This window comes from Anastrepha obliqua, chromosome 3, assembly GCF_027943255.1.
Source record: "Anastrepha obliqua isolate idAnaObli1 chromosome 3, idAnaObli1_1.0, whole genome shotgun sequence".
Lineage (NCBI taxonomy): Eukaryota > Metazoa > Arthropoda > Insecta > Diptera > Tephritidae > Anastrepha > Anastrepha obliqua.
The window spans coordinates 24536232-24549317 of NC_072894.1; the positions used below are offsets into that span (position 1 = coordinate 24536232).

A 13086-nucleotide genomic window follows, 5' to 3' on the forward strand; every position below is an offset into this window, starting at 1 on the left:
AAAATATTTGAATAAAGTTTGCTTACTGTTTACACATTTTCCAAAGGTGACGGAGAACCAAAAAGAAAGTCGATTTTTAAACAAATACGAGTGCATATGTGTAATTGTGTTAGAGTTTCGGTCACGCCCCAGCAAAACCTGCGTGCATATGTGTTTGTAACATTCAAAAAAATGTAATTGTGTTAGAGTTTCGGTCACGCAGGTTTTGCTGGGGACGCTCATAATAGCAACCGCGTGTGTATTTTTATATTCGTAAATATTTTCATTTTTAAATATTTACCGCAATTATGCCGAAAAATAATGCAGAAAGGTGTCGTGAATATCGACAGAAAAAAAAATTAATAAATAGCATCACGGAATTCATTCACGAAAATTTAATAAAGCATACACCAGAAGTATCGCGGATACTTAGAAAAGATTACGATAAAGTTCCAATGATTTTAAGTGGAGATTTTAACGTAAATTTTGCATTGGACACAGCGGTTCCTTCAATTGACTTTCTCAATACAACATTCAATTTAAAAATGTGTAACAATCGCACTGAATCAACAACACGATCAAAAACAACATTTGACGCGGTATTTCAAAGATATGTTGACAACATCGAAACCAAAGCATTTGTATCATATTTTAGCTATCATAAGCCACTCGTATCATTTGTTGAAATTGAAAACATTGAGGATGAATAATAATAAAATGAAGAAAATAAAATATGAACTTTATAGCAGTATTATAATGAACCTATAATTATCCCGCCCCTAATGCTGCTTTCGTCTCATTCTCTCTCAGTTTGTTTTACGGAAGGTTTCACTTCTATCGCGTCTAACCGTTAGACTGGTATTTTTTTTATTCTAGCGCATGTGCTGTTGTTCGTATTCAGATCTTTTTCACCTCCATAATTTCGTCGCTAATCCCGCAATTCCGCAAGCTGGTTATAACATCGTTAAGAAGTACTCTGTCGAATGCTTTACTTAAGTCTACAAAACATAGAAATGCAGGTTTGTTAAATTCGATGGCTTTTTCAGCAATTTGTCCTACTATAAATATAACCTCGGGTGCCATAAGTTCTGTTACAAGTTAAGTCTTTATAGATATGAAATAATAACACTTTTTAATGAAGTTTGTTTTATTTATTCCTGACAAAAACATAAAAAAAAATAAAAATTTTAATTTTTATTCGAAATGGCTTTTACACAAGTCTTCAAACGATTAGACCATTCAGCTATTGCAGCACGCACGGTTTCCATGGATATTGACGTCGCTGCTCGAATCAATAATTGTTTGAGACCCTCCCCATTTCTGTTAGGTCTTCGACAGGCCATGTTCTCTCTCACAAATGTGTGGTTGAATGGATTCAGATCTGAACTTCCAGTCGTCAATGTTCTGTGGCTATGAACCCAGGAATTTTGTTTTTTAGCCACTACTGGGTGGTTTTTGCCTTATGGCCTGGAGTGGAGTCTTCCTGGCCAACGCTCTTCATTGAAGAGAGTACTGCTCAACTGCTTCACCACGCCTTCCAAGGCACCCTTCTGGACCACTTTTGCCCCAGTCTTAACCCCTTTTTCACGGAAATGAAAAGGTGTAAAAAACCTTTACAAGACACCAAACCATTACGGAGGCTGGATGGTGACCACACTGAACCCTTTCAACAACATATTTTGCGTATTTAGAAGTTTTAGCATAGATTTTGTCGTTTTGCTTGTTAAAATGAGTGAAAATTGTCTCATCTGTGAAAATAATATTTTCATACCCGTAAACGCGTGCCACCAAAGAATTAATAAACCTTTTGAGACTTTGGGCGTAGGATCGATCGTTGGCTCAGTAACAATGATATAAAATTAGCAAATCCATATGAGTTATTGCGCCGCGATATTGACTGCCGTCGTGATTTTCTTTAATATTTTGTGTTTTTGTTGCCTACAATGAGTAACCAAACACGAGAGTTTATAATTATAGCAAATGTCATTGACGGAGCGGATCGTACTATTATAACGGGCAGATAGTTCACCCGATATTTTATGCCACACTTCCGTCCTCTTGCTTCCATTATAACCCAAGGCGAATTGGTATTCTATCATTCTTGATTATAACCAGCGCTTTACAAAATTACATACATACATATTTAAGAGCACAAACTTTTTGCCACAGAGCTCATCGGATGCTCATGAAGCAGGTCTGTTCATGAAGCAAATAATTTGTAACAATTGTTACAACTATCAAGCTTTGGTGTTCAGCTACCCAAAAAACTTGCAAAGTAGGGGAAAATGAGAGAGCAAAATAACATTTCATTTTGAGGGGAAGTTACAAGTTTTTACAGGATACATTTTTACTTGTAAGAATTTGGAAGTGAGAAAAACAGCTGATCGCAAAGTAAAAATAAAGACAAATTAAAATTTGCAGATTGGGTGAAAATTCTATATTTAAATAAAAATTATGATTAAAATAGAGAATGTTGGTATGTATATTTTAGATAAAATTTATAAATTTTATTTGATATGTATAAAATATATTAAATAGAAATCGGCCATTGATATAAAGATATGTAGTTCTGAATTACAGCCTCCAACCGTCCTTGGTGCAGTTTCCGAAATATAAAGTTGTTGTCCGAAATAAAAGTTAAATGTTGGTAGATGTTTTATGTTTGTACTTTTTGGTTATTAACTAATTTAGAAATATTTATACATATATACATGCGCACAGGGAAGCAAGAAATATAAGAAAAAAGCTGTGATTGCCACAACAACAAGATTGCTAATTGAATGTTCTTCATCTGACAGAGACAAAGAAAAGGAACAAATTAAATTTATGTGAACAAAATAAAATCATGTGATGATAAGCTCGTTATTTTGCATTTTATTTGCTTTCTTTCTTTTTTAAATAATATTTTTTTTTAAATATTAAATATTTTTTTATTACGAGCAGCTTATCTGAAATTTTGTTTACTTTTTTTGATTTTTGCCGTCAAAAATTTAATCAGCTGTTTGTAAAACTTTAAAATTTTTACTGGATTTGCGTTCATGTACTTTTTTGATATATTTCTCTTTGAGAGCGAATTCTTAGAAATTAAGTTATATTATTATAATTTTTACACGAACAGACCTAATGTAATGACTCCACTAATATATACTTGTACATTTACATACCTTTGTGTATTCGCTTGTCCATTCATGTTTATAAAGCAAACGTAAATCTCTTTCATAGCAAATCTATTTTTAAATAAACTACAACACTTCGCATGCATAGTACATGCATATATAATACATACATATGTATATAATATTATTATTATACAGGCACCTTATCAACAGTTCATAAATATCCTATTAATAAAAACATAAAGTTAAGTATTCGAGTATGTCATATTCAACGGCTGACAGTTCACATGACTCGATGGCAATGGATGTTTGATAGAGGTGTTGGATTTTTTTGTTTGTTTTTTATTAAGCACGAAAAATCAATGGAATGGCCACTAATTTTCCACGTATCTCCAAAAAGAATACAAGTTAACGGCTTAACACACACTTTGGTCTGATGTTGTGATATACTATTCTATGTATAGGTAAGGATATAAATATATATGTAGGATATATGTAAATAAAACACATAATTTCAATATTTTGAACCTAAATATGATTTCAGGGCCTTTCATCATCCTGCGGGTATTCAGCCACATATATTTCTTCTCTGGTCTTTGTAAGTGAAAATTCTGCAAAAAGAGCAGAGAAGCACTGCAATTTCTCATACTGAGGGAGCAAGTGAGAGAGATGTATGTACATATGTAGATTTTGGAATTAGTGGCCGAAAGTTCAGCAGCTTATAGGCGGCTTTAAATCTAGCGAAAACCCTTATAAGAACAAGAAAAGTGGCTTTGCGAGTAAATTTCTCATTAAATCGAAGAGTTTGGGGTGCACAATTTTCCAAAGCGACACAAATTTGAGTTAATAAAGTGCAGTGAAAAATGTTTTAATTTAGATCAAATATGTTACCGAACATTTTAGTTAGTTCAATACATATACATAAATACAGCGGATGTAGTGTCAAAGTTAATTTTTATACTCCACACTATCGCGATCAAAAAATCAAATTTCAAGGTGATAGATACTTCTTAGCGGTAGTATCATGATGAGGCATGAAGGCGCTACTAATAACACTAATTATTTAAATGAAGAAGAAAGGAAATGCGACCTAATCATTGGCTGCAAATTAACTGGAAATGTAGACAGTGATATCAGAGAATGGCGGATTATCGTTTAGTGACTGATTTGTAAACACTAATCTACATATTAAGAGGATTGCCGATAAAAAGTATACTTTGCTTTTAATACTTAACAAATATCGGGTGTTTTTTTTTGAGAACCACAACAGTACTTAAAATTATAACACAAAACAGAACTACTGTTTTTTGTTTAGCATAATCTGCTAATTTCATGGTATTTATTTTTTGAATATAATATCTGGCATATATCCGCCGCGGCTATGAGTTACATGGTGCATTCGACCAGCCCAATTTTTGACTACTTTTTCCAATAAATCTGAATGAGCTTAACCAGCAACATGCGACGGTATCGATGGTCATTTAGCTTCATTTTTTACACATTTCTGGTTGGGTTGGAGAATAAGTTCGTAGGGTTACCGAAGGCTTTTATTTAAAGAACAAACAATAATTATATCAATAAGTTAAAGAATTACCGATGCTGTTTACAACCTCTCGAGCAATTTGTTGATGCCATTCCGCCATACCAGGCTGGTATCAAAGAGGTTGTTGAGCCAGTTTTTAAGGACCTCTTTGTTATCGAAGGTTTGACAGGAAGCAGAAAACATGGTAATCGTTCGGTGCAAGATCCAGAGAATGTGGCGGATGCTGAAGGACCTTCCATTCGAGCTCCTAGACTGCGGCTTTGACGACCTATGTAACATGGGGCCTGGCGTTGTCGTGAAGGAGTATGGTTTGACCATGTCGATCAGGTATTTTCAGTCGAATAACCTCATTCACGCGGTGTAGCTTGACAATGTAGAGCTACATGTTGACAGTGGCATTCTTTTCGAGCATCTCCCAGAGCACCATGTCCTCCGAGTCCCACCAAACATATGAATAAAACAATGAATATCTCTGAATGAAGATCCGGCTTGACTCTTGGCTTTGGTGTATCTTCTGGAGCCACCCACTTCCTTTTGCTTCATATTGATATTTAGACAACGTTTCTCATCTCCCGTGACGATTCGGTACAAAACGCGCCGTTTATGACCGCGGGTTGCTCAATGGCGGGCAAGATACTGAGAAACAATTTTTTTTGTTTTTTCTTCGTTGAGGACAATGCCCAGCATGTTGAGAACGATGTCAAATCGACATTTTAGCTCTTATGTGTTTAGATAAAGTAAACTCCCACAATTTGTAAGCTTTGTTCTGGCATTAAACGATTCATTTTTACTTGTCAAACCTTACTCAACAGAAATGTGAACACGATTTGTCATTCGTAGCTATCAAACCATAATTGCTCTCAACTATATTGATATCGAGATAGTTTTCATGCAGCTGAAAATACACCCGATAATCTGCAAACAATGTGTGGATTTGAGATTAAACTTTCTAGGGAACTGAAACACTTTTGTTCCTTAACTATATTGCTCGATGGTAAAAAAAATAAGAGATAAGGATAAATATTTATTACTGATATATATATGCGCTTACTTTTGTACTTGATTACTATTAACAATTTGAAAGGGCTTAACTTTAGCTATGAATAATACAGATTATAGAATAAAACTGTATTTTATAAGCAATTAAAATCGGTTCGTAATTTAAATGGTTCACTTATTGCATGTACATATGTATTTTGATCTGCACAATCATTAAAATTTATAATTTGCAATCACAGATACACACATATGAACATACCTATGCACCTACGAACAGATGTTAAAACTAGTAAGGAAGGCTAGATTCGGTTCGGACCGAACTTTGTATATCCGCGCACTTGATAGAATAACTTCATTTGAAAAATTAATGGAATTATACTAATATACTGGGAGTTGTAGCTTTCAACATCAAGAGGATGAATGCAAATTTAGTTTTGAGATATAAAACAAAGGCGAGGTGTTTATCCAATCTCAAAACGGGGGAAATATGTGTACCAAGTTTTATTGTCCTATTGTGGAACACATCAAGATGCACGCGACAAATAGGAGGAGGAGCTCGGCCAAACCCCTAACATAGTAGATAAATGCTGGCAGAGCGTATTTTTCAAAATTTCTTCTCTTGGGTTCATCATATTTACCAAATTTGAGTAATTCCGCTTCGTTTATAAGAGAGGTATCACGTTTGCTTATTCTTTTAAATTGTTTTTAATTTAAATGAAAGAGAGTAAATCTCTTACATATGTATATTTTCCAACGTTGATTCCGTTTTGCTAGAGAATGGTCTAGTTGCCGAATCGAAGACCAACCTTTTTCCACATTCATTATCGAAGGTAAGACTTGAAGAAAGAATTTGGTTTTCCAATAATTTTCAAATTCCCCCTGTACAATACGTCTACATTCTTCTCGACAGCCTGCTTTCACTCTATGTTGTGAAATTCTCATCTTACGTACATCGTCTTCTACGTCTTGCAACCATCGTCGCCTTGGTCGGTCTCTCCTTCCTGCTCCGTCAGGATTTGCTTAAAAACTTTTTTGGTCGCTCTTTCGCTGCTCATTCTTAGGACGGGTCATTGTCACCGTAGTCTTTACGACTTTCGTACCGCAATTAAGGGGGTATTCTAGTCTAAAGGCCCGAACTTCGAGCATTTTTTGACGGTGAATAAAATAAAAGCTATTGATATTTTTAATAAAATTAAATAAATTAAAAAAAAAATGCATGGAATTATGCGCCCTTGAAGTGGAAGGGGAAAACAAAAGGCAGTGTCCTCGTCGTCACGATTTCTAGCCTTCTGGTCATCTGAAAAAAAACTATGACAAAAAAACGCAGAAAAAAAGGGAAACAATTTTTTTTCATAAAATGGCGGCTACTAAAAAATTGAGCTCGATTTTTCCCTAATTTTTAAGCTTTCTCGAATTGTTTACACATATTAAAAAAATGAAATTTCCAGTTTTTCGTGCTTCATCCGATAGAGATATATTTAAAGAATATTCATGATAAACTTCAAGCAAATCGGTTAATTAGAACTTGAGATATCGTGCCGACCGTATCGAAAAAAGGAGTTTCGAGAAAAACACGTTTAAAGTTCGCCGTCCGCTCAAACCAGTCTAGGTGTCGCGTCACTAAAATAGTTGTAACTTCGAAAATAATTCGAATATTGAAAAATCCTTTTAGGGAGATATTTTTGAATACTTAAACTATCGAATTTTAAAAAAAAAAAGTTCGATACTTTTAAATTTCTAGACTAGAATACCCCCTTAAATCACGAAGCTCGTATTCGGTACGCAACATAAAGTATAGGGACGAATATTTTTCTGAAAATTTTTCTTTCAAATAACATCAGTAAATTCACGTCATTTAAACAGCCATAGGTGGAAACCGAGCTTATTATAGTTTTGTACATCTGGAGTTTTTGTTGCTTTGATACCAATAAAGACTTCATAAGTTTGATATGACCAAAGTATGCTCTGTTAGCTGCCTGAATACGATATTTTATTGGAGAGGAGGGATCCTTTTTATTGGTTATACATTTTTATTTTTTAAGCGTAACAAATTTCCAAGTTCTATTTTATTTAGTTTTTATTTTATTTTTTATAAAATTATAACGCATTCTACAACATAATACAAACGAAATAACTCAAAGCTCGAAACTTTGTACGAAATACAAAAAAAACAATCGAATTCTCCAATTCACGTTAAAAAAACTGATCTTACAAGCCAAAAAAGGTAAATAATGTTTCACATCGAATATGTCGAAATCTGTTAAGCCATTTGAGCAAATTAACCAGAAATTATCAAACAAAATCCTTAAGTAACTAGGACGACTTTCCCGGTAACCCTGTATGATTATTTTATAGTAAAAGCTTGCAAACTGTTTTTTAATCTATGTATCTATATGTTTTACCTCTCATTCTAAGTCAGAGAGGGTTATAGATGTTCTATACCCCACCATGAGTTAAGCGGCATAAAAAACAGCTTTTTTAGTATGTACTTATTAAACGTTTTTCTATATTGCTGCTGTTTTTGTGATTTTATGTGCATAGATAAGTGCATAAGTGGACATACTCGTACACTGTACTGCAATAGCCCTGTAGGAAAAAATACTGGGTGTGAACTGAAATACTACCAGTTTACTTTTTAGCACTTTTTTCGATGTGAGTCAATGGTATTTTTAACGCAATATCAATTGTCCGGCCATGCATATGCTAAATACCAGTAAAAATACAAGATCATACGAGCCAAAAAAAATTCTAGTCCTATATGTTTCTAAAGTAACCAGTAAGTATTCTAGCGGTACCAGCTGGTGGTAGCAGAGGAAGAGGAAGGCCTCCGTTGGAAGGACCAGGTAGAGAAGGACTTGGCTTCACTTGGTGTGTCCAACTGGCGTGGGTTAGCCCGTTGGCCAAAATCGCGTAAGCGGTTATCGCCCCTATTAAGAAGAAGAAGAAGGAATATGATTTTTCTTAAAATTAAGTTAAACTGCTTTCAAGTACAATAATTGGCGAAGCATTCAAAAATTGGTTCAAATTTACACTATAAATAAATACTATAAAAATTAAAACAAATTCTTTAAACTGTTTTAACAAAGAAATAAAATTTAAGGCATTCACTTTAGGAATATAAAGAAAATTATTCCTAGTTAGAGTCTTAAGCTCCCAGATGAGCCTTAAACTTTCTTTCAAATTCAACTCATTTTATTTAGTATGAATCCTTGTATTAAACACCTATATCTGAACTAGAATGTTTCCGTACTACTTTAGCTGCGGGGAGGTTACGCAGTTATAGAGCTACTAATATTTTTTAAATATGCAGCAATGACATCAGTTCACGCACTCACCAAAGAAATTTAGATAAAATCTTCTAAAATACAAGTTATCAATATTAAAATTTCTTTCCACACATTTTGGCTTTCCTAGCTGTCGGTAGTGAATAATTCCTAGACTGTACATTTTTATTCTGTGACATTTGTCAAATAGACAGATGTCAAATTTTACACAGAACAATGCGCTAAAATTATTGAAACTTATGGTCGGTATTTAAGAATAACAAATCGCAATATTCTTGACTTTTTTGGGAGACATAATCATATGAATGAGGCGAAAATTCAGAGGTTGGTGAAAAATTTTAAGAAACGGGTTCTGCCGAAGATAGAAAAAACGGACTGGCAGACCAAAAACTGGACGTTCTGTTGAAAATTTTGCTTGCGCTAGAGCAGCACAACCTTCAACACGGAAATGACGCGTACTCACCAATTAGGCATTCACAAATCGACTGTTAGGCCGATTTTACGTGTAGATGGTATCATGGTGAACATTTAAATGATGTAATTTTTCACATAAATATAATTGTTAAAAGCCGCATTTTGAATAAAAACCTGAAAGAATCTATATTTTTACATTTTTTATTTTAAAACGATATCTAGGTGCGTCTTTTAAAATAACCTGTATAAGCATTTATTTTTTGATACTCAACTGTCTTGCAGGGAAACGTGAAGCATGAAACAGTGTGAGAGAGAGAGAGTAAAAAGAGCGATTTTATTAAGCATTCAGCAAAGAACTTTTTGAAGTTATAAGTAAAGTTGCCACATTGAGTAATTTTCTCTTTGTTTTTTTAATGGAAGCCAATGAAAACAAAAAGATAATATTTTCTTAATATAAATTGTTAATTCTTAATACCTTCGCAACACACTTTTTCCAATTTAGCTCCCAATTCCAAATAGTATTATACTTTTTCTATTTTTAATATAACAAGCCGAAAGCAAAATTTTTGGTTCTTATTTTTTGATCCAGCCGCCTCCAAACTGCAGTACATCAGGCTTTTCAATTTAAATCAGGTATTTTGCATAAATGTATAATATTTGTGTTTAACTATAATCTCAATGAAATATATCTTTAAAAATACACATAACATTAGCCATTGCATGAAAACAGAGGAGCTCCCGCTTTGTCCATAATAAAATTATTCTAATTCTCTAATAATAGCTTGCAAGAATTATTGCTCCTAGACTGAAATAAATACATGAATAAATACCATGCCCGTGGTAAAAGAAGAAGGATTTCTATAAAAGTAGTGAGAAATTTGTTTGTTGACGTAGGTAAAATTATGCTAATGGCATTGAGTAGAAATACATTTACATTATATTAAAACTGTAAACCAAATTCCCCATAACAATGTAACGGAATCGAAATAACTAGATATAGACTTGCTCACCCCATAGTTTCAGAATGGCAGTCGGTTTGCACAGCAGTCAGTTGTAGGTATTACTTTAGCAGCATTCGATAACAACAAAAAAGAAATAAGGAATCGATTTATCTATACACAACTGCTCCTACATTCATGTCCACGTTGACTCAAGTAAAAATTTAAATATCCCCTCACGAAGAGTTTAGGGAAATATTAAGATATCTCAAAGAAACTCATGCCAATATTGATAAAGAATTGGTTAGCATTAATAATATTAAAAAATTATATTTTTCAGTAAGCAATAAAATAAATAATTAAATTGGAAAAGTAAAAAAATAAAAATTACAAAGTTCTTTTCTTAATTTTTTGGTTGTTTTTCCTGCAAAAGGTAGGAAAACACAATCTAGTGGCATCCATGGTATAATTAAATACCGTGAGCTTAAAAGCTCTTCATGTACCGTGATACCTTCTAGGAATATTTTATAGATGGGCACACTGCATTATACATATACTGCATTACAAATAGCGTAATCTGATACAATACTGATAATGCGAATTAAATTTCATTATCAGAAACATTTTACTGGTTACTGAAATAAATTGCAGTAAAAATATTTTTTTACTGATTAATGGATAAAAATTGCAATAAAAATATTTTTTTACTGATTACTGGAAAAAAATTGCAGTAAAAATATTTTTTTACTGATTACTGAATACAAATTTCGGTAAAAATATTTTTTTACTGATTACACGAAAAAAATTGAAGTAAAAATATTTTTTACTGATTACTGAATACAAATTGCAGTAAAAAAAGTTTTTTACTGATTACTGGAAAAAAATTACAGTAAAAATATTTTTTTACTGATTACGGAATACAAATTTTTTTATTGATTGCTGAATACAAATTTCAGTAAAAATATTTTTTTGCTGATTACTGGAGAAAAATTGCTGTAAAAATATTTTTTACTGATTACTGGAAGTTTTAACTATTAATTTTAGTTTTAATTGCACAGTAAAAATCATATCCGTGGTCTAACAGAAATCCAGCTTATGGTTAGACATTCACAAAATGGGTCCTTTTTTGCTTAAGCAAAGTTGGAAAAAATTAGAAGCATATGCACTGAAAACCCTTGGTTGAAAATGCGAATTTCCACCGGTGAATCCATATTTCCATCTCAGCTGCGCTACATGCCATACAACCAACATTAGAAGCCAAAACGGTGATGTGAATTCACACTAATTTACCTTTCTGGATTTTTATTTTTTTTAGCAATTTATTTGCATATGTATATATCCACATGTGTCAGCATACATACTTACTACATACATAGAAAATGAGTCAGCCACAATTATATTCTTTGTACTCACAAAGCATTCTCATTCGCTTCATTTGTATTCGCATACAGCAGTTACAATCGTCTTCTGAACCGCATACATACAATTCGTATAAATATACTCGTACCTATAATTCTACGTATGTATGTACATATTTATGCATAGCGAGCGGCGAAATAATTTCCTACAGTGCCACTTTATTTAGGGGCATCAATCGTGCCCGATAACAACTGGCTTCGAACGTAGTCTCGCGCTCGCGCACTTGTTGGCAGCTCACTCTACATGCAATAGCCAACAAGCCACAACCAACAATCAAGAGACAAGAGACAAGTTCAACTGAAACCTTAATGTGCTTGGCGGCGTTTAGCATACACTTTTATACATTGTACAGAAATGGATCTGTACAATGCTTTTATATCAGTGCATAAGCCAGTTCCGTATTAGTTTCTAAAGAAACGCGTAGCTAAACAATTCGAAAGACTTCTTGAGGTGCACCTAAAAACATCAGAGTACCAAGTTGGATAATTTTGGTTACAGTCTCGAGACAAGCGCAATTTGATTAAAAAGGAAGGAAAGAAGAAAACGACAAAAATACCAAAGTGCAGCAGCTGTAGAGAATTCTTACAAGTTGTGTGACGAATGCTTGCTTGCCTTCAAACGACTCTTGCTTTCAATGACAATAACAGTGAAACGAAATTACACAAAATTACCCATCGTTCCGTAGCATAATAAACCTAAATTATGAGAAAGTGAGAGAAAATTGCTTTGTTTACATTGCAGTAGCGCATTTTAAAGAAAGCGCCAAAAAAAGTAGTACATAAAATAAATATTTATAATTCATTTATTGTGACAAAGTGAAACCTTCATTATTTGGCAGTTCAACGCAAAAGCTCAATGACAAACAGAGAAAAAATACATAGGCACTTGACGAGAATTTAATGTGAGGCAAAGTATACGGGTAAATGCGAAGTTTCATATGTAAAACTACAAAGAATATACAAGTATAAAAGCTAAACAAAAGAGTGATAAATAACAAGAACAAAAGCGAAAACATATAACATACTTACATATAAGCTCGGATATCGGGTGAGTGTCGAAGCACGCAATCGGCCGGTAAAACAAATAGAATCTCATTCAGGCTATTTGTAATTTAATCATTTATTTTCTTACCTTCACACAGCGAAAACACCACGCGTTTAACTCAGATAAATACAAACATACAAAGAGAAAAATTAACAATTAAAATTTTACACGCAAGTCGAAAGCCAAAAACTACAGTACCTCCAAGCATACATAAGTAAATAAATAAAGAATAAATATAATTACTATTTTAAACATTAACGCCATATACGCATGAACACCGAAATGTCCAGCATACCAAGTATCAGCGATGAACAGGAAACTACTTTGAAGCAGGTGAGCAAATCGATTTA

The 13086-nt window shown here is 33.3% G+C and overlaps 1 protein-coding gene across 3 annotated transcripts in view; it reads left to right on the forward strand.

Moving 5' to 3' along the window:
- The first annotated feature begins 11913 nt into the window (after positions 1 to 11913).
- The window catches only part of LOC129243078 (SEC14-like protein 2), a 40143-nt gene continuing 38970 nt past the window's right edge, over positions 11914 to 13086 (forward strand). The window contains exons 1-2 of one of the 3 annotated variants that reach the window (XM_054880178.1): positions 11914 to 12766; positions 12834 to 13069. In XM_054880178.1, the coding sequence (XP_054736153.1) occupies positions 13007 to 13069 (63 nt within the window). In that variant the 5' untranslated portion in view covers positions 11914 to 12766; positions 12834 to 13006. The remainder of the gene's footprint in view (positions 12767 to 12833; positions 13070 to 13086) is intronic. The other 2 variants (XM_054880177.1, XM_054880179.1) reach the window with 2 other exon arrangements.